A 23,123-nucleotide genomic window follows, 5' to 3' on the forward strand; every position below is an offset into this window, starting at 1 on the left:
AAATTTTTCGATATCGATACCGATACCGATACCTTGACTTCGATACCGGTTCCTGAACGATACTTTTTTCGATACCAATTTTATGAAATCAATTTTAACAAGATTACATTATCTAAAAAAAAACTTTGGTTCTATTTTTCAGCTTGTTGATGTTTATACAAACACAAAGACTCATCTCCTGAGCCACTGCACAAAGGAACAAAATGTAACTAACAAAAAATCAGTGCAAATAGTAGTTGTCGGAAGTTATTACAAACACTCGATGGTGGTTTAAAGTGAGTTTTGAGTAAAGGCGGAATATAAATCTTATTTATTGTCTTATGTAGCATGATGCTACAGTTTGCATGAATGGTCACATAACACGCGCTTTCGGTCGTGTATCGTTAGTATGAACGGACATCTGCATATGATCGGAACTCCAGGCAGCTCCCGCGCTACTCTATACTGGTGGTATTACAGTACCACGAGAGCTAAAGAGAGCAGACTGCTCCGTGCGCTTTCGAATCGCTCTCGCGGATAATCGATCTGCGCCGCACCTCTAGTCGAACACACCGGCTAGTGCTGCAGGCTTATTGGCTCACTGACGCTGATGAGATTAACCCCTTAGGTATCGAAATTTGGTACCGAACGACAAGACGTTTTTCGATACTCGATGGTATCGAGGCAATTCGGTCGGTGCCTAAAAAGTATCGAACTCGATACCCAGCCCTAATAACAACAACAATAAAAAAACAATAAATTAAATAAAAACATTGTTATTGTTGTTACTACTATTACTATAAGTAGTAGTAATAGTTTTCCCCGGGTGTTTTATAATGAATGCCAGCTGAAGGTGTTTTAGATTATGCGCTGGACAGTGGTTTAGTTATTCTGAATGGATCCGTATGTACAGTCAGGTTAAGGCAGCAGGTTTAGTGGTCTTTTGGCTCCTCCCTGTGGTCCTGTTTGGTATCGCAGCTTAACTGGTGCTTATTTATATAAAAAATGCTCTAGACAATTTTCTTTCTTTCTTTCGACATTATATACATACATTGGGAATTATGAAAAGTAATTAATTTATTTCTTAATTAATTAATTAAATTTTTTTTGGAAGGGGGGGGGTTATCATAACAAGCACTGGTTATCATCATAATATTTGCTTTCCTGCGCTTCTGATTTATCTGTGTAGTTTAACAGATGTAATCACTTGCTACATTTTTACATGAGTGAGTTCGCCCACAAATTCTATTCCAAGTCCTATAGGAGCATCATTGTAAAAGTTCGTTCCAAATCAATAGCTTTATTCAAAGTAACACAACAGCCAGTTTGACTATAGTGAAATTCCAGGTGTCACCTCATCTTTGTTCACACCACACGGACTATCATTTCAAATTAGACTTGCCGCACTATCTATAGTCTGGATAATAGAAGCGATTATCGGATAAAGGCCTCCAGAGCTCACCATCTTATTGCTGTGGAGGATTAATTTCCTTCAAGGCGCTTCTTTTAGACACATGGCGCTTTCATTTACAGAGGGAGGGCCGGTTCACATGAGTCATATCACAGGTGTCTGACAAAGTACATCTAGTCTTCTTTCCACTGTTTGAGAGAGGTGGTGTATCACATGGACACGAGCTGAATGAAAGAAATAGTGAAGTTACAATTAGAAACGTAGTTATTTCAGTCAATTCAGATTCTGATTCAGAACTTGATACTTGATACAAATTGTTTCATACTGGTTGGATTTTGAAAATGTGATACTGTCATTAAACTGAACTGAACACTGTTATCAAACGTTTGCTTTTTGTAGAGCTGCTTAAAGCTGAACGGAACTTGTTTCATAATTGATTTCATAATTAATTACACAGTTATTGAACTGAAAAGAATCAACACTGAACTGACTTGAGTAAATGACACCATTGTATAATAACTTGAATAATGACACTATTGTCTTTTTAGAGTTGCTTTGCAGGTGAATTAGAATTTGTCTCATATTTGAAGAAGTTTGCATGATTGATTCTGTTATTTCCTGTTTAGAATTGTATAAAGCGCTATATAAAGGTGACTTGACTTGACAAATCTTGATATTCAAGTTTAGCCGTGTGTTAATTCCCTTAACAATGAATGTTAAGAAGCATTAAATGACCCACATTTGATAAGTGCTTGTCTAATGTTGATGACTATCATTATCACATTAATAACAAAGAAGATTTTGCACATTTTATCCACAACTCCTCTCCCAAATCAGGTAGGTCCGACAAAGCAAACAGTTCCTGAAGATGATTTAATCTATTAGGTTTATTCATGGCATAAAACCACAGTTGAGAGCTTGTGAAGAGGAGCGTTAGCTTAACTGAACACATAACTGTCATTTTAATTAATGTATTTGCGACTCATATGAACTTTTAGCAGCCACATTTTCTTTGTTTGGTGAAATATTGTGTTTGGTGAAGGCTGGTTAGTGGGATGAGTTGCTTTAGGCATGGCCTGCCTGTGTTCAACTCTCAAACACACTCTTGCTCTCTCACGTACTCTCTCCCCTCCTTTTTGTCTCTCTTTTGAGTTTCCTTCTATGGTTCCACTGGATGACTTTAAAAAATCTTATTTTCTTCTTCTTTTTGTGTGGGAGCCTCATTGGCTGTCAGTTGCCTCAATGAGATTGAAGGCTTCACCTCTTTGTCAGTCAGCTACATTGTGTCAAAGGATTTGCAGGTACAAAAGACGCCTTTATAAATGAAGTAGCAGAGATGGGGGTGTTTGTGTGTGTGTGTGTGTGTGTGTGTGTGTGTGTGTGTGTGTCCAAACAAACATTGTACTTAAGGTCAGGGTCAAGTCACAGTAGAAAAGAAAGTCCGTATGAATAACTTTTTTTGTGTGTGGTCAATGACAAATATATGGAAGTGTGTTTCCATCATGGGATAAAAAATAAAAAAAGTAATCACAACTTTTTATCTCAGAATTCTGATGGGGTTTTTTCTCGCAGTTCAGAAAACAAAAGCCAGAGATCTAAAGTCAGATTTTAGAAATATAAATTTGCAATACTGAGAAGAAAAGTTGTGAGAAAAATTGTGATATAAAGTATCTCACAGAAGTGAGTACACCCCTCACATTTTTGTAAATATTTTATTATATCTTTTCATGTGACAACACCGAAGAAATGACACTTTGCTATAATGTAAAGTAGTGAGTGTGCAGCTTGTATAACAGTGTAAATTTGCTGTCCCCTCAAAAATAACTCAACACAGCCATTAATGTCTAAACCGCTAGCCACAAAAGTACAAGCTGTACACTCACTACTTTACATTGTAGCAAAGTGTAATTTCTTCAGTTTTGTCACATGAAAAGATATAATAAAATATTTACAAAAAATGTGAGGGGTGTACTCACTTCTGTGAGATACTGTAAATTCGCAATTTCAAGACCTTTTGTTTTCCATGCCATTCTGAGTAACGCAAGTGTATATCTCGCAAATCTGACTTTTCTTTTTTTCAGAATTGCGAGTTTATATCTTGCAATTGAGTTTATATCTCACAAATCTTGCCTTTTTCTCTCAGAATTGTATATATTCCTATACTTTGAATACGTGTGTGTACACATCATAATCACTATTTTCAAAATGTTTTCTTCACAAAAATAACTAATTTTCTCAAAATATTAATTCATAAAAAATTAAGTTTTGATTGAGTCATACCAAATGACATTTTACACCCTAAACTAACCTTCTTATCATAAAAAGGTCAAATTATCTTATATTTTTAGAAACTTACTGACCTTGATACACAATGATGAGGGTCTGCAGAGGTCTTCTCTATGATATAATTTCTTGTTTTGTTATTCACACCCCATAACTTTGATTTGATTGTCAAAGGTTTGTCATATATTAATAAGCAGTTCATTTAATTACCGTATTGGCCCGAATATAAGACGACCGCGTTTTTTCAGATGTATTTCCAAGAAAAAAATATCGTCTTATATTCGGGACAATACGGTAATTAAGGAGCCATTTTTCTTCATTATATTATTAGAACAGATGTATCATTTTATTATTAGAACAGGCGACATTTTGAAATTGTGCTCTTCAAAAAATATAAAAAACAACTTTAATTCAGAAATGTAAAAACATGCTCATCATAGAATAGGTAGTTACTGTGAAATACATGAATCAGTGAATAGATATGGATGAAAATATGCAGCTGACCCTATTACTTTTACATAAGGTATATTTAAAGGCAAAGTTGACACCATCATCTGTTGAAAAAAAATTGTATGTGCTGCTAAATGAACAATGTTCAACCTTTATACAGTACACCTTTATTCTTCAGCCATTTACTTTGTATCTCTCATACTTAATGCTACAAAAACAGCCAACACCTTCCCTAAATATTGATATAGATGCAAGAAAGGGGCAAGTATGGACAGCATCTGTAACCCGGGCAGTTTTTGGCAGGAATCGGGGCTGTGTGACTTTCTTATCTAAAACTGCTGTGTGATTTCAAATTTCCTCTGTGTGGGCTGAGACAGCTGAAAGCCTAGGATTTATTTTCAGAGCTCCATACTGACAGATATTGGCAGGAATGCCAATGTGTCACAAGAGCAGCTGTTTACACACTCACACAGACACACACATGTGCACAAATCAATGGGCTTCAATCAATAGCGTTTTTAGCAAAAAATGGTTTGCAGTTGTTAGGATTAACCTGACACACATTTTCACCTCTCCTCCACCTCTTTTTCTATACTTTACTACCTAACACTGTGGGGGAGTTTTACAGCGTTCCTTCTTTTGCGGTTAGTGTGTGTACGCATGCAGGCCTTTGCCAAATGGAATAAAGGTGGTTCTTAGCTCTGAGTAGTGGAGTTTAGATCAAGGCACTGCACTGCTGCTACAATATAGCTTTGCCAAACAGACAGATATAGCTGGGGCTGCTGGTGTGGATCACCTTTCCATAGGAAAAAAAGGGAGCGAGTGAGAGCAACAGGAAAGAACATGTGTTAGCCATCTGGATGAGCTGTAGATGCGGCGCATCCTGCCGTATGCTCACACAAAGGATTCATTTTACTGTTAGCGAAGTCTAATTTTGCATTCTGCTCCTTTCAAAACTGTTGCCGTCTGTTTTGGTTGATGCGAACAGACTGGAACGGGCTGTGGTTACATAACACAATCCATCCTGCTTTCATTCAGCTCTACAAGACCTAAGTGCTGCGAATACTACTGCTGTACCACTGTGTTTGAATTGGCATTCTGCTGTAGCTCCGCAGAGAAAGCCGATGGCCAGTCTTGGCACTACAATACCCAAACACTTGTTTTAAAACGTGTAGTGTGTTGCCTGAATACCAATTCAGAAGGGTTTGTGTTGACCGAGAGGTCGAGGCACCCACACTTTACTTGCTTTGGACAAAAGAGCCGTTTTCAAGGGATTTGCCAAGTATTGTTTCAGCGAGGCAGATTTTTTTATTCATGTTGTGCAGGAATATTGCATTAGAGTTTGCAGATCCCTCTCCCACGTTGCATGTATTAAACAGCTTCCATTCCACTCTGGGAGGGAAAAAGCCTGCAGACATCTGCTGAAGTCACTCCAGGCCTGTTTTACTGGAGATCTCCTGCTTAACCCTTAAACATGCAACTTACTTTCCTTATAGTTCCTGCGACACTTTTTTTATTATTCAGATTCGTTAATTTATTAAAAAATACATAGAAAATGTAATTAATGCATACAGCTGAATACACCTCGTCTACAGTATGATGAGCATGTTTTTATTTCTGAATTAAAATTCAGAAATAAAAAATCTTTTGATATTTTTGGGGTATATGTATATATATATTGTGAATTTATCTCACAATTCTGACTTTTTTTTCTCACAGTTCTGAGTTTAGGCTATATAATATATACAACATAAACTTATATATATATAGTAAAAAGGTCAGAATTGCGAGATGTTAACTCACAATTGCTATTAACTATAATAACTATAACCATATTAAAGGGGTCATATGATGCGATTTCAAGTTTTCCTTTCTCTTTGGAGTGTGTAAGTCATTATAATCCATAAGTATGTCCCCACTTGATGCTACAAATGCCTCGTTTATAATGGGTTTTATTGGTTTTGTCTCGTCGCACCGGGACATATGACCCCTTTAAAAAGCCCTTTAAAAAGAAAGAATTGTGGTGTAGGTGTAGACTCAAAATTCTGAGAAAAAAGTCTGAATTGTAAGTTGTAATTGCAGGGGGGAAGTCAGAACTCTGAGTTTATATCTCACAATTGTTAATTTTTCTCAGAATTGCAAGAAAAAAAAGTCTGAAATGTGAGATAAAAAAGTCGCAATTAAATTTTTTACTTTTTTATACTATGGCAGAAACAGGCTTCCATATATTTGTCACCCTCCAACAAATAGGTGAAAGAAAGAAATACATTTTTTTTACAGTATCAAAGAGTGATCTGAAGAATATCACAACTTTCACTTAAAAAGATGAAGGAGATTGTGTAGTCTCTATATATAGGTACATCTAAAAAAAATTTGAATATCATGAAAAAGGTCAATATTTTTTGTCACTCATTTCAGACAGTGAAACCCATATATTATATAGATTCATTACACAGAGTGAAATATTTCAAGCCTTTATTTCTTGAAATTTTGATGATTATGGCTTACAGATAATGAAAACCCAAAATTCAGTGTCTCAGAAAATTAGAATTGACCTTTTTCATGATATTCTAATTTTTTTAGATGTACCTGTATAGTGTTTAATTAAAGTTCATGGCTAGACTGCATGTTGAAACAGAGAAGAGAATGGCAGCATGGCTTGAAGGCAACTATGAGTCACTAGTATTATTTTGGCAGTGGCAGTTGTGTTGGGCCTCTCTGCCTTTTTCTGTTTCAGCAACATTTGACCGGAGCCAGTTTCTGTTTCGCAGGGCTTTCTCTGCCCTGCCCTGATAAATACACACATGACACTAGACAAAAGAAACTACTCCAGCTAATAGAGCAGCTATATACTGAAAAATTATAATTTAGGGTGTGATAATAAATTATCACCACAATCTGCTAACATAATTGAATTGCCATGGTGCTTCTTATTATAACAAGGACATCTGCAACAAGTAGCTGCTATTTAAAGGTGCGCTGTGACTTACAGTATCAGGTTTGTCTGGTTCAACGTCATACCACTGTCAATAGATACCGTAATAAATGCAATAATGTCATAAGGCCGACGGTTTACAGGACTTAGGTGGACTCCTTATGCTGTCAATAGGATTTCATACATTTTACTCACCATCATGTACTTTTATTTCAGATGGGACTCATTTCCATAATTCTTATTTCTATAATACTTTTATTTTGTTTCTTAGTATGCAAAGTTATAATTTTTCTGGAGAAGTGCGGTATTACATGTTTAAAACCCCCAGATCTCTAAGCTTTTTCTGCCCTGAATGCTGCATTTAGATACATCTCAGCAGGGAGCTAACTATCCCACAAATTACTTTCACATGTCTGTCATTTAGTGCCAGGATACCTTTTATGTTGTTTGTAGGATTTACTCCATCTTTAACAGTTTCATTGTAATAGGCAAGCTGAAGCAATTACAGTCTAATTTTACTGCTAGCGATCAATAATAGTGTAATTTAGCTCATCGGAACTTTGCATTTGACTCTCAGTGGCCGGTAGGATATCTACCAGTCATTTTCCTGTAATCAGCTGTCTGTGGTTTTTAATTCATCTGGACCTCCACAGTGACATTTACCCAGCTCATTAATGAGTCGAGTGCATTGAATAGAAACCTGTTTAACGTCTCTCACTAAACTTTCCCCGGCACATATAACCATGACATGTTAACATAGCATTGTTCTGTTTTTACTGCAACAAAAGGTTAACTACTTGATAAATGTATCCTTATAAGAACTGCTGCAACTCCAAACTGAAACTATGAATAATTCAGGTGTACTTCGTTCAAATAGCGAGTCATGAAATAATTTACTTCTCTTTGTTGATCACTTTAAAGCCTGCATAATATTAGCCAATAATCACCGTAATGTTTAGCATGCGTAATTAAAACTTCAAAAAGCTTGAGGAATATTAAAGTTGGCATGCAGGTTTAACAATCATAAAGGTATAGTTCACATTCTGAAAATGATATCAGCATTTACTCACCCTTATGTCAGTTCAAACCTGCATGCATTTCTTTCTTTTCTGAAACACAAAAGAAGATGTTTTTGTCTATACAATGCAATTTAGTGGCGCTGAATGTTAAGTTGAACTCCACTGACTTTCATTGTGTGGACAGAAAAGTATAGATAAAAGGCAACATACGTGGACTGAAAGCTACAAAACACAACATATTAGTCAGAATGAAATAGAAATTCACCCTATCTGTTGATGCTTATTGATCTTATTGTGAACGATTCATTTATGCACTTTGTTTGTTTGTTTGTTCAGCCCATTATTTTAAATCAAAATATCACGATTTAATCTTCACTGAAAAAACAGACTTTTTTCATGTGACGTATGTCAGACTTCTCCAACCATGTTGTCTGCTTAAACCCACCTCTTTCTTACAAACAACGGCATGCTTGCATTCAGATTAGCCTCCATCCAATCAATAACTGATGGATAGAACCAAATACCCACCCTACATTTTTACTCGAATATATGTCACAATAAAAGTGTATTCTGGGTTATCTTCAAAATAATGTTTAGTTAGACATTTGTTACATACTATCAATTCCTTCAACATGTGTAAATGCATTTACACTGATCATCATAAAATGGAAGTCTGTCAGGCAAATTGGAGGGATTAGAAACAGAATTGTGATGCTATTGTTAAAGCACTTCCATTAAGAAAATGTGCTGCTTTTCTAGGTGGTGGAACATTTTTTTTAAGCGTTACGGACATCATTCTTGAGGGGTGCATTTAACATCCATGTAAATAGTGTTTTATGGATTATTACATCACTCTCCTTTCATGTACCTTCCGGGTATCCTCATACAGGTGCCAAACAAAAGCACAAAGATTTCATTTTTAGCTGGTGACATGATGACATGAGGTGGAATGGATGTAACTGTGCACAGACAGGGTTGGTAAGAGATTGATAAACCTTCTAAACAGTATGATAGCATATTTCATCATTCCTATTCGCTGTGCTGCCCACTTGCTTGAAAGTGTATATACTGTAAACACATTGGCTTCTCATTTATACAAAAATTCATTATCCTTGATAATCATCTGCATGGCACAAATGTTGTACATAGACATTAGGGTTGTTAATAACCTGGGAAATTCCTTTAAACTCAGATATTTGAATCACAAATCAGATAGAGTATAGAGCTGGATCTGATTGATTGCTAATACTCTCTCAACAGGAAACTGTGTTAAAACTCTTAATCCATATCAAGCACTACATCGAAGCAGCAGTCTATAAAGCATACACTTTTTTACTTTTTGAGCTATTGACAAAAGCATCTGAATTCTTCCAGTAAAATATGTATTTAGGTAACTTGTAGTTTTCTAGTTTTATGCTTTTTCCTTGCCTAATTAAAAGTAATTTAGTCTAAAGATTTTCGAGCAGTCCTGCCTACTCATAAATTTGCTTTGAAATCACATCTGCAATTCCACATACACTAAATACCATTGAGAGTGGATTAGCATGGATCTATGAGATATGATTCTTATTCAGAACCTGCATACTCCAATCCAAAGGATCCAGGCCAAATACATATTTTTTTTGTTTCTCAGAGCAGCTGCCATCTTCCGTCTGCCAAACAGAGAAGCTGTGAAGAATTGTGAAGGGTCGATAATTGGTTTGCAGCTGTAGTAATTTTAGCTCTGGCCTTGGTGACTGGACATCACAAAGGAAAGAAAAGACGTACCCCTACAGCTGTGCATACAAGACTCTGCAGGACCCTCCTCCAATCTAACAACACTCCCATTAGACACTGAGGGAGAATGACATGTCACTGACATGAATCACCACCTAGTTGCTTGTTGATTCTTATCTCTGCTACTCAAATGTTTGTAAGATAGATATCCATTTTATGCTAATCAGAGTAGTATAACTGTGTGTGTGGTGTGTTTGTCATCTAATAGTATATGTGATATAAGTTATTATATATGATGTTAGATGAATATTACTGCTGATATACGCAGCAATTAAAACTCCATTCAAACACACACACACACACACACACACAATTAACCTGGTTTAAATAACTCTGTCTTCATAAAAGGAACTAAAATGTGTGTGTGATGTATGTGACTCTTTACAATAAGGTTCCATTTATTAATATTAGTTACCAACATTAGATAACACAACATAACAATTAAAAATACTTCTAAACCATATTTGAATCTTATTTCATGTTCATTTATACATGTATACATTAGTAAAAATTTTAAAGTTGCGTCTGTTAATAATTTAATAAAAAATTAATAAATATTGTAACAGATGTATTACTCATTGTTAGTGAATGTTAGATAATGTATTAACTAACATTAACTAATGGGAGCTTATTGTAAAATGTTACTGATATATATGTTATACCTTCCATTAGTTGAATGTTAAAAGAATATTACAGCTGAAGGATGCAGCAAAAATAAGTAAATAAATAAATAAATTCAATTTCAAATTGTATTCACACATACAGACTTAATGAAAGGAACTAATAATTGAAGACCTCTATATAAAAAAAATGGCTTTTGATATTAGTGGTTACCATGGCAACAAAAATGAGAGCTGCCACAGAGTCATTTTGAGGACTCCTTTTCATATGAGCCCAGTCTCTGAGAATCCACAAAGTTATCATTCCATCAATGAAAAAGAAAAAAAAAAGAAAGAAGGAAGGAAAGAAAAGAAAATATATTCTGGGCTGTACAACCACTGAGATAATGCCCCTAACTTCCAGCTAGGTTCTAATGCATGTTTGGCTTAATAACTCTGCGGTAGAGAAAGTAGAAATCTTTATGTTATAGCTCTCCACGATTTTGCCCCATTAAAAGATCTATATCTGAAAAGCTATTACATTCCCTTAAAGGAACAACTCGTCCAAAAATGACATTTGTTATTCAAAACCCATATGACAGAACGTGAGATGTTAGAACACAGAATGTCCATCCAGCTCTTTTCCATACAATTAAAATGGTGACCACAGCAGTCAAGCAAGATTTTCAAGGAAATTTTGTCTGAGAATGCCAAGTTATCTTTATCTTTTCTTCACACTATGGCTCCAGTAGATTTAAATTTAGTGCACAAGTCATATGGACCACTTTTATGATGCTTTTTGGAGTTTTACCAGTGCCTAGTCCTCATCAACTTTCATTGTATGGAGAAAAAACAGCTCAGAAAGTCTGTTTAATCCTTTGGTGTTATTACTGTTGAAATCAAGTCATACAGGTTTAATATGGGATTACCTTTGTGTCAATTAAAATGAATGTAATTTTCAAGAAACTTATGAAAATATAAATCAGGAATATTCCACCCCAAAAAATGAAAATTCTGTAATTTACTCACCTTCATGCCATTCCAGGTGTATATGACTTTCTTTCTTGACATAAACACAAAGATTTTTAAGAAAATAATCCATCTCTGAGAATCCACATAACACAAGTGAAGTACTGTACATTATGTGCTGGGGGAAAATATGAACTAATCGAAGCAAATGTGATCCAATTGAAGACTGTAACTGTATGTAGATAACCAGGTCCTGGAATGATTGGTCTAAATCAAGAAAACTTACCTCAAGTATCCACAACAATGATTGATGATAACGATGATGAAATCATTCGTCTGTGCTATTCCTAAGAAATCATCTCAACAATGTAGTGTAGCAGCAGATAAATACTGATAAAATAATAATAAAAAAATCTTTATATCATTAAAATGAAATTGGAAGCCGCTAACAGACGCTCACATCCACACTGGCAAGGCAACACTGTCACTGACGCCTTCACTGCCAGGTCAAGAAGCTGTCAATCAAAAACTCAGTAGCCAATGAGAACACAATGCTGCTAGCCCCGCCCCCACGAGAGATTTGTGTCAGAATGGTGAACGAAAACTTCAGAAGCGTAAACGAAAACTTTAGAAGCGTAAATGAAAACTCTGGAAGCGCATTTGTAAGTACAGATCAGCTAATGAAAGAAGAGAAAACTGTTGCAAAACATGCAGTGTATTAAAAACGAAGTCAAAGATTTTGCCTGCATTTATTTTTTTTCAGTTTCAAAGACATTTTATTCAGTTTCAATTTATATTTTCATAAGTTTCTTGAAAAATTACATTCATTTTAATTGGAACAAAGGTAATCCTATAGTTTAAAACGACATTTTTACTTTTTGGTGAACTGTCATGTTGTATGCTGATTCATTATATTGTTTTACCACAAAAATGAGTGTTCCAACTAAAAGTGCCTTTTAAAAACAGTTTATGCATTCATTATAAGCTTTCAGTCCTGGAGCCCTTCCAACTACCTTGCCTATGATGTTGTCATTTTCATTTTCATCAACTCTAGTTTGCCTCTGGATTAATTCTAATTGCAGACCATACTCATCTCTAGGTGCAAAGCATAAATTAAAAGCACATACCGGACTGATACGTCTGCTTAAGAAACATCTAACAGTCCAAGCTTTTATGCCAGAATGTGTTTACATAATGAGGCTTTGAACATTCAGCTCCATTTTTCCACCTAAAAGATGTTCTCTTATATAGTACCCCACTAGGATACACATCAATGCTGTCTGCATCTGATAAAGTGAATGTATTGATGCCTCCTAGCACTCTACATCAGGGGCAGGTTGCATAAACTGCTTAGACTAGTCTTAAAAATTTAGTAATCTCATTTATTTTCTTCAAGACTGGTCATAACTTTTTAAAGTCAGTTACAAAAAGGTAGATTGGTCTAATGTGAATCTAAAAAGTAAGACTGATTACCCCTTGGCTAACTGCTCGTTTGTAAGACACAGTCTTAACATAGTGTCTATATTTATGCAACTGGCCCCAGTTGTTTGTGCTGTGCCAAGAGGGTTAGACAACCCCTCAATCATACGGACAGATCAACACTTTAAGTCTAGCACTATGCTGTGTGTTGTGGGTAGCTCCTTCCAAGTGGCACTTGTCTGCATTTATATCTGTTCTCATCCATTTCTTTTTCATTTGCTCTCAGGGCCACACATTTCATTTTGTGTTTCATCAAGGAGGAAATTACACGCCTGTGAGAATAAGCTAAGGTGATGTAAGTGCACGGAGACATAGTGCACCGCTGATTCCTTGCCTCTTTAATTCAGCAAACATTCCTGATGCATAATGCATGTCTAGGCAGTCCTCAATGGGGTCTCGGCACAGCAGCTCTATGCATTGTCTGTGCGTGTATGTGTTTGTGCATAATATACTGGGATTAGAAAGCAATAAGAAAAAAAAAACTATGGTCATTTAGGTCATAAAACAAACAAGGGATGTTTAATGCAAATAGTTTAACAGTCAGTTAAAATAGGCATTACATAAAGCATTTAATTTTAAATTAAGAGACATGTGAAACTTTCATAAATTAAACCAGTATTAACAGATTAGTCCTAGAATGTCTTACTTTAACAAATGGATGTAGAGGCATCAGGTGTCATTTATGTTGTCCTGCATATGTGCTGTAAAGGTTATGGTATAATTTTGGTTACAGAGAGGGGGAAGCCAAAGAGGTCTGATGAAAAATCTTACCTGTTGTCGGTCTGTCTAGATTAAAACAAGGGAATGGTCCAAATGGATTGAGCATTGTTTGGTCGGCACACACTGATGACATCAGAGAGTTGTGATTGGTTGATTGAAATGTTGATCCAGGATCATCAAAAAAATAGCGCGTCGTGCAATGTCAGCGTTTTATTATTATTATTATTTTGCTTTTAATTAAACCAACAAATAACCCCTAAAATTACACTGACTCGTTAAAATATGTAACGAAAAAGCAGGAATATTGTACATACATTTGCAGGTACAGTTCATATTACAGTTAAATACTGTGTAATTTACAGAAATCGCTAACAGTGTATCCGACATGACTTGAACGCACCATTTCTCCATTGACAGTCATTCATAATTTGCCATGCGTTCTGGCTATTTTGCTAATATTTCTCTATATAATAGTGGGGCCACTGCACCAGCTGAGCAATTACAATAAATTGTGGAAGTTTTCTGCAAATATTATAGACCTTTTTGGTTGGTTCAAGCATGAAGATCGTTTTCTCTATCTTTCTCAACTGATCATATTTCTACTAACATATAACTTTATAGGCAATGACATAGATTTTTATACAAAGTGCATAATTAATAGCTATTAACTTAATTTGAATATGTAAAAAGTAGAATTTATAATGATCATGTGAGATAATGAGATAATTGGAGCTCTGTATTTGAAGATCCAGTCTTACCCGAGTAATTATAATCACCTGCCACCTATTCTTGAGGATTAGGTTGATGCATTATTCATGAAGTCTAAAGAAGAAGGATTATCCTGATATGCGCTGTGGGAGAAAGAGATAAATGAAGGTAGTTATTTCAGTTGGCACAGCAATCACAGATGGGGGTGTTCCTACCAGGCAGTTCTGACATATTTGTTTGGAGTTTGTCTAAGACATGCCTTGGCTTCATGTCTCATTAGTTATTGCTCTTATGCTGTTATTTCTTTCTTTTAAACATTCTCACTTGCCTGGGTCTTCCTGCACAAAATATCCAACAGTTGAACGTGATTTTTGTGTATCCTGCTTGAAGTAGATGAAAATATTATGCATCTGAAGCTATAAGTAAATATTGAGAAATAGTGTGTATTATAGGTTTATAATTGTTTTAAATGCCGCTTACTCATTTATGAGAAGGAACCAAGTAGAGGACACATACGCAGTTACTTTTTTGGTTGATATAATCCTTAGGTGTAAATATATAATTGCCTTTTCATTATTTTTTCAGTTTTATTTAAATTTGTAGTTTTGTAGTGAGCCCTTGTTTAAACGCTCAATTGTTGTCACGGTTGTGTCAGGAGGAAGGTGAAGGAGACAGCTGGTGCAAACCAAACTTTCAGTTTAATAATAAAAAGGCAGAAGGACAATCGGAAACACAACGTAGAATAAATGTGACCAGACAACCAAAGACTGAACAGACTGGGGCTTAAATACAAGACAAACGAGGGTAATAAACTAGACACAGGTGATACAGGTAAACCAATAATTAAACAATGAGCAAAGGAACTAATGAAGACAGGAACAAGACCAAATAAGGAAAAACAGGAACCAAACAGGAAACACAATGAAAACTAAGACAAAACAAACTGAACATGTGACAATTGTGAGGTTTATCATTTTATAATTTATTTTGTTTTTGTGAAAACCTGTATCTCAACTGTAAATCAGTTGCTATTTCGTGGTCTACAACATTAAAGAAAGCCATTATAACATGTACATGAAAAATGTAGAAACACTGGCCACAACTATGGGGCACCATTGTGCAGCAGCAAGCATCACAACAAAAAAGGAACCTCAAGGTTGATCTAGGAAAATGTGTGCAAATGTATAGGGCTCCATTCCTATATTTTGCCTGGGGCCCCCAATTCACTAAATCCACCCCTGCCTCAAGCATCTGTCATAGTGGGTAATGTCAAAGATAAAATATGTTACTATTTAATAAAATTTGTTACTATTAAATTATATTATGTCAAAGAGCATTTTAGGTTGTCAAACATTAAGTTGTTTATTTATGATTGACAACAAACAGTCTCAAATGCTCATGCTCAAATATGCTCAAAATAATTCTCATGTCCTCTACAGCAGGGGCTATTGCTCAGAATGTTTTTTTTTTTTTTCAGATGCTCTAGATCTTTTTTTTCTGATTTTTTTGCAAAATGATGGATTTTTTCTTTCCTTCATATGTGCGCACTCCGGGAATTTTAATTCAAATGGCAATTTGATTGATTTGATATGCAATAACTGAACTGTAACACCCCAATTGAGCAATGCTTCAAAGAAGAACTTTTTTTTTTAATTATTACAATGACCATTCATTATGATACTGAGCTTGTTGACGCAGCAGCTGTTCACACAAAATGCATTTTTGCATTCCACTGCACTTTTCAATTGTTTTATGTAAACATACTAGATGGATGCCTTTGACCATTGCGCTTGTGTCTTGTGCATGACAGTTGCATTTTTAGAATGCCTTGTCAAGTTAAAAGAAGTTCAACTATTAAAAAACACATTCTGAGGCCCTGGTTTTTTTTCTTCTCAATTTTACTACCCTGTGTCTCACATTTTAAAATGAAAAAATACATTCCATGTGAACGGCCCCTCAAATACTTGTGTTAAATGTGCAATATATCTCACTCACAAACGTGCTGTTGTTCCGAATATCAGAATAGGCAAGAGGCCACAGGTAATCTGACATTTAGATAAATATTGATTAGTTTATATTGAGTTACTTACATTTTAAAAAAATATTGCCAGTTACTTTGTATATTTTTGCTTAACCAATGAAAAAGTTCTCAAAAAAAAAAAAATCAATGCAGAATCAGCCTCCACGTTTCTAAACAAGTGCTGTTTTTTTTCCTGAACGATTGAAAACCGGGAAAAATCTCCATCACTAATGTACTCTGGAATGGCAAACTGTCAGATGAAGTGACAGAATAAAAAAGTACTTTTTTGTAATAATGATTAGGTCAGCTAGGAATCTCTATTCATGTTCTGAAATGAATACAATAACTCTGTATGCTATGAAAAGCCCTCCGCCTCCCCAGCACCACCTGCCTAGATCTACTACAATGTCTCCCTCTTTCTTATTACATTAATTTTATATACTAAACATTTAGCAGAAGCAATTCGTACTTGCTCTGCAGCAGCAGCAGCAGCAGCAGCAGAAACCATGGCTCCGGCTGCAGCAGCGTAGCAGATCTAGTCCACCCAGACCAAACCTATACACACTCCATTTAAATAAATAAAATGTTTTAGAAACTATCCCGAGAGTTGTTATGGCTGAAATATTAATATTCCCTAATTGCTAAATTTAACAGGACTTGAAACATATTTCATGCATATGGGACTAGCATAATGTAGTCAGGTCATAGTGGTTTATTTCTTGATTCTAAAATGGACAATGGGCTCAGCCCCTGACGTTGTCAGAGTCTAGTCACACCCCTGCTCTGCAGTTACAAGGACATGACTCAGAGCAGCCAGTCTTGTTTCTATCACTTGAGTTACTTTCTGGATCTGTGCCATTTACATTTAGACTGTCTAATTACATTATTTGTACCTTGACTGCTTTTAGTAAGAGGTTGCATGTAATTACACTCAACAATAAACCAAGTCTAGCTGATACAATTTGTTTGTATGACATGTTTGTAACTATATACGCCTACTTTTAAGGATTTTCTTATATAAACACACTGTAGTCTAAACTTTTGATTTGCTATCATGTTAATGGATGTTAAATTTGGGTTTCATCTGATTCAGCAGGTTATCTTGTTTAATTTGACATGTAGGAGAAATGTAGGGCTTAGAGGGTTTGGGAGCCAGGATAGACTCAAACCTGGGTCCCTGTGAGCCAACGTCTGCTGGGCATGTGCACAGCTCTGACTAGAACAATTTTTTTAAAGGTCTAAAGCTGCATCTGAAATTGCATACTTCCCTACTATATAGCAGGCAAAAAAAAAACAATATGTGAACAGAATAGTATGCCCAAATTCACAGTATTCATATAGGCAAAGAAGTTCTGAAGTGTGCCTCTGATAGACAAGTTACTATCCCACGAGGCCTTGAGGATTTGTGAATGCCAGTGAGGTGACAACTGACGCTGATAGGTCACATGACAACATGATGAATACAGTATGTTCGGATTACATTCATGCAACACATGGGTGCTAAGTAATTACTTATTCAGAAGAAATACCTACTCAGAGAGTATGCGATTTAGGACACAGCCCAAGTGTCAGCGTTATCGCTTTCACTCATAACGGGGTTTCTCTGTGTAGAAAGTGGTAAGCGGAAAAACCTGAACTGGAGTCGAGTGAGTACTGAATGCTGTGAGAGGGGGAGGGGAAACCACTGACACTCTGCTCCATTATATATTCCATTCCAGACCAGCTTTCAGTCTGTATATGTTGCTTGGTATTACTCAAAGCTTGATACTTCTGCAATTTTCAGACTATTTTTGTTTGCTGTAGTCGAACAAATAAGAACTGACTAGTCACTGTCTGATATATATTGTATTTGGATATAATTTTTTTATATATATAATATTCTGTGTGAACAGCTGTTGTATATACTGTTGTATGAAGCAATATCACACTCACAATATCGGTTATTACATGTGATTTTGCACATGTAATTTTGATGACCACATTAAATTCATACACAACATTTAAAATGTCCATGACTATTCTATTAGTGTTAAAGACCATCCAGTAGGATGGATGAACAACACACCATTAGATTAATTTACACAGTTTATGGATAAGTAATAGATTGGGTAACTACTTTAAATTGTTGCAGATAGGTATGGTAATTATATCTAGATGTTTGACACACACACGTATTAAACACTTATTAAATTACAGACAGAAAATGCTTAAACAAAATGTGTTCTTTCTAATCCAGTTACATTATAATCTTAACGTTAATCCTAAAGGTTGATTTAACATACATAAACCTGTATTGACTATGACAGTGTGGAGAGTTGGAGACTGCAGCGCTGATCATTGTGCCTCACACTTTCAAACTCGTCATTTCACAACACTGAGGCGAGGAAACGAGCCAGCGCTATCAACACTGCTGCCCCGAGGGCTCTTCCCACTCAAGTCCCGAGAGTCACAGAGGAATCTTGGGAATACCACGGCAAAATGAAGAACACTATTGATTCGAAAACATTTCCGAGGTTTTCTTTTTTATCGTTTGTGTCTCGATAAACTGGTTGACGGATCATACCTTCATTTCCAGATCAGGACACCGACGAAAATAACATCAGTCACCGCAAGTAGATCAGCAGCGTGTAGATAAAAACCTATTTCGCCTTTAAAATAATAAATGATAAACAAGGGACATCATGCAGGGACGAAAGCAGTGCTTAACCTTTAGTTTTACAACGATGTATAGACCTAAATAAGAATTTCGGATTACTGATACAAAGCACGCCTGCACGCGCTTCAGTCCGGATTCGACCCGCAAGCTTCATCCCGGTTCCGCAAAGAAACTCAACCCAAAAGTGTTGAAGAGCTCCATGCATTCAAAAAGGTGGGTTCCGAGTGATTTCTTGACAAATAACTTTTGTCAAATGACAAATGATTCTTTTGAAAAATTCTGCAGTGGTTACTTTAACAGTGAAGACCTCCTCTTAAATGATATAGAGAACATTATATTGCATATCTTATAGTTTTGACTTAAAAGTCTGCATCGCATAGTAAGTAGTCGAGTTCTTTTTCTTCAGTGCTGATCTAAATGTAAGGATTGTGTTTAATATTATGAATAATTTTAATTTTTGCATTAATTAGGATAGAAGAAAGGGAGAACGGGATTTTTAGATGTTATGCATAGCACTAATGAGCGTTATTTTGCTGCGTCTCTAAATTTTAATATTTTACCCTCTGTCGCACTAGAAATCATAGAGACGCTGCTAATGATCAATTAAACTCACAAATGGTTGAACATCTGTGTTGGCTCATTAAAGATAAGGTATCATAATGTTATGTTTTGGCTTTATGTACCTCCAATTACTTTTCTCTAATCTCAAAATAAAATGAAGACATCACAGTTGAACTGTAAATAATATAGTGGTTCTTTCAAAACCTTATACACTAGGATGCATCTCTGGAGATATCATTCATTCTCCACCACTGTGCAAGCGCCATCTGTTGGACTGCAACAGCTGACCACTAAAAACAAAACCATAGCCTGCCCTATAACAAATTCACATTCCCTCCTCTTCTTTAGGACCTTTCAGTTACCGTGACCTGTCAAAATCTCAACAAGACTTTTATGATCAGACTGTTTATTACTTTAATTAATAGCTTTTATACTTTATAGATGGGCAAGCATCATTCATTTTTCATCTTATGTTCACACAAATAAAAAAGTAGTCCAAGTATGATTATGTATTATATAAATATTAAAAATGTTATAGTAGTTCAGCTTGTTAAGGTAATCTGTCAGGGGGACTTAATGAAGCAACTGCAGTGACATGAGCTTGTTAGATCTCTTAACTGGTGTCACATCACATATTGGCTAGATGGTTTAAAAACCCTATGGCATTGACAATGTATGCTAATGCTTAGGGTGCATTTATGTTGACAGAGACAGTGATTATGCAAACATCATTGCAGTTTAGTTGTGGGTGGTATGGGCTCTTTCATTTCTAATTTGAAGTATAGGTTTGGAAAGAAGCATCTGTCATTTCTGATTTCTTCCTAAAATGTCTTCCTAACCCTAACTGTACAAATAAATCATAAATTCCAAATGCATTTTTAATCAGAAACTGATTCTCTCTTTTGCATTTAAATGAGTATGTAACACAGGGGTGTCCAATCCTGCTCCTGGGGGCTACTGTCCTGCAGAGTTTAGCTCCATCCACAATTAAACACACCTGAACCAGAGAAATCAAGATCTTCAGGATTACTAGAATCTTCTAGGCATGTATGTTGGGATAAGCTAAACTCTACAGGACGTTGGCCCTTCAAGACCAGGATTGGACCTGCTTTAACCCATTAACCAGCTATATATGTCATGTATATAACTACTTGGACAGTCTAATGAAACAGACTGTAGCATTTTAATCATATGTGTGTGTATGTGTGTGTGTGTGTGTGTGTGTATATATATATATATATATATATATATATATCCCCTATATATGTTTAAAAATATAAAAAGGTTATTGAAAGTATGTTTTATTCCGGATTACAATTATAACAAGTAGTAACAACATTAAAGTAACAATTTATTGTTGATATAAAAGTGATATAAAAGAATGAATTCATATGTATTTGCAAAATAACTGTTAGCCTAGGCTATAGAATATGAATCAATCAAATATGAATCAATCAACTATTTCTTCAAAATGGGGCTATTTTTTCCACCGTACGTGACCACCGTCATGTATTATGATTTATATTAGACAGAGCAATATTTTTTGGATACATTAATAATAGAGGCTTTAATTATTATGTACCTATACTAAATAAATATGGTAGTTATACAGCTCTGGACATGTGACTATTTACACCAGCCATGCAAAAAATCAAAACAAATCAAAACCATCTACTTTCATTTGTAGTGTGTGCAATACATCAACTCTTTTTGTGCACAGATGGGATTAAATGGGCAAATTGGTGAATTTGTGTAGAAGACGCAAGTACGCTTTAATTACCAAGGTAATTTTAGTACTTGATAAATAAATTTTCACTCTCATTTTGATTCTCTCAAAACTGAAAATGCATACAACCGCACAGGAAAGTTACACTTTAGCTATTTAATAAAAAGTAACAAGTAATGTGTTCACTTTCTTGAGCTCGCAGACATGACAAACGGCTGAAGTTATTTTCAAAGCCCAGGCGTAATTTGAAACTAGTGAGGGGTTGGTGGCGAAACAGTGACTTCTTATTGGTGCACTTCTTAGTGTAGGCTGCACCCTTGACACTAGCGAACTGGAAGATCGATGGCACGTTTCTAGTGAGTGTTGGGAGTGTGTGAACACGGAGAATACCTGACAAAAAGCAGCGATACTTGTACGACGGAAGGGCGGGCGGCATGATTTCGTTATGTTGCGGTTCTTCGGCAACTTATAATCAAACGGAAAGTCGCAGCATTGCTCTAATTCGCCTTTCCTCACATTGTTGGTGTAAATAGGGAGAGGAGAGGAGCGCTGTCCCGTGCTGGATGGATGGTTATGGGGAAAGGAGCAGGACCATCGGCGCTACAAGTCCGCCAGTTCGTTGTACTGTTTCTCTGTCTGTTTCCAACAGGTAAGAAAAACATTTATAATCTAATTCGAGTTTTTGGACTGGAAATAAGGACACGTAGGCCGATATGTTTTTTTTTTTTTTGGAATTGAATTGTCAAAGCAATGATGTAGCTAGTAACCTAATCCTTACAAAACAGCAAACACTCAAAGCAATTAATCATGTTGAAATAACGCAGACAAACGCATACTTTGTTACTTAGCAGCAAATGAAACGCAGTTGGGTGTATTTTGTCTTGTCATGACCCAGTTATGGCTGGCAAAAGTTATTTATCTTCCAAAACATTGTCTGCGCATTCCTTCATTATGCACGCTTGAATAGCCTAATGTTGTTTATAACTTTCAAGTTTACGCTACACATAATAGGCTACATTTAAGTTGAAGGTGTTAAATCCAAACTTTTTCGCATTGAATAAGTTGCGCAAAAAACAAAAACAAATGTGTGCAGAGTTAGTGATGATTTTAGTTGTTTTCCAGCCATTGTTTAAACCTTGCGAGAAAAGCGTGGTGATCCGAAGGTTCGGTTCGATTCTGCTGCACTACCGCAGTGTTTCCCACAGCTCTGGCGGAGACGTGCTATTGTGTTTGGTGGAAGGGAAGCGAACCCTCCACATCTATAACATGTCTTTGCTGGACTTGTGGGGGCAAAATTTCCAAAAACCATTTCACAAACACAGTAAAGCCTTTTAGAACGTGTGAAGACCGTCTGCAATGTTCTTAAATGGAACGAAAACTTTTAAAATCTAAAAATGAAGTTGTCTGTATGGGTAGGCTATTTTAAATAGATATTAAGTGTATGGTTAAATTCACTCAAAAATTAGTCTGAATTAACAGTACTCTAAATACGGTAGGCTATGCCTTGACTTCACAGTGAACAGTAGTAGAAAAAGACTGTAAAGTTAAAGGGGTCATACGATGAAATTGTAAGTTTTCCTTTCTCTTTGGAGTGTTACAAGCTGTTCGTGCATAAATAAGATCCCTAAAGTTGCAAAGACTAAAGTCTCAGAGAGATATTCTTTATAAAAGTGAAGACTTGTCCACTCCCTCCTAAAACGCCTCGTTTAAACACGCCCCCACATGTCTACGTCACTGTGTGGGAAGATTTGCATAACACCGCCCAAATGTTCACGCAAAGAAAGAAGGTGTAACTTTTATTCTCGCTGTAGTATTGTTGTTGCCGCCGCCAT

General features: G+C 35.9%; 1 protein-coding gene across 1 annotated transcript in view; it reads left to right on the forward strand.

The window, feature by feature from the left end:
- Positions 1 to 18,744: 18,744 nt before the first annotated feature.
- The window catches only part of LOC107715216 (repulsive guidance molecule A-like), a 14,394-nt gene continuing 10,015 nt past the window's right edge, over positions 18,745 to 23,123 (forward strand). Inside the window, exons 1-2 of the mRNA XM_016521295.1 lie at positions 18,745 to 19,217; positions 21,825 to 21,940. Of these exons, the coding sequence (XP_016376781.1) occupies positions 19,204 to 19,217; positions 21,825 to 21,940 (130 nt within the window). The 5' untranslated portion in view covers positions 18,745 to 19,203. The remainder of the gene's footprint in view (positions 19,218 to 21,824; positions 21,941 to 23,123) is intronic.

The sequence above is a fragment of the Sinocyclocheilus rhinocerous genome, unplaced genomic scaffold, assembly GCF_001515625.1.
Source record: "Sinocyclocheilus rhinocerous isolate Xijiao unplaced genomic scaffold, SAMN03320098_v1.1 scaffold659, whole genome shotgun sequence".
NCBI lineage: Eukaryota > Metazoa > Chordata > Actinopteri > Cypriniformes > Cyprinidae > Sinocyclocheilus > Sinocyclocheilus rhinocerous.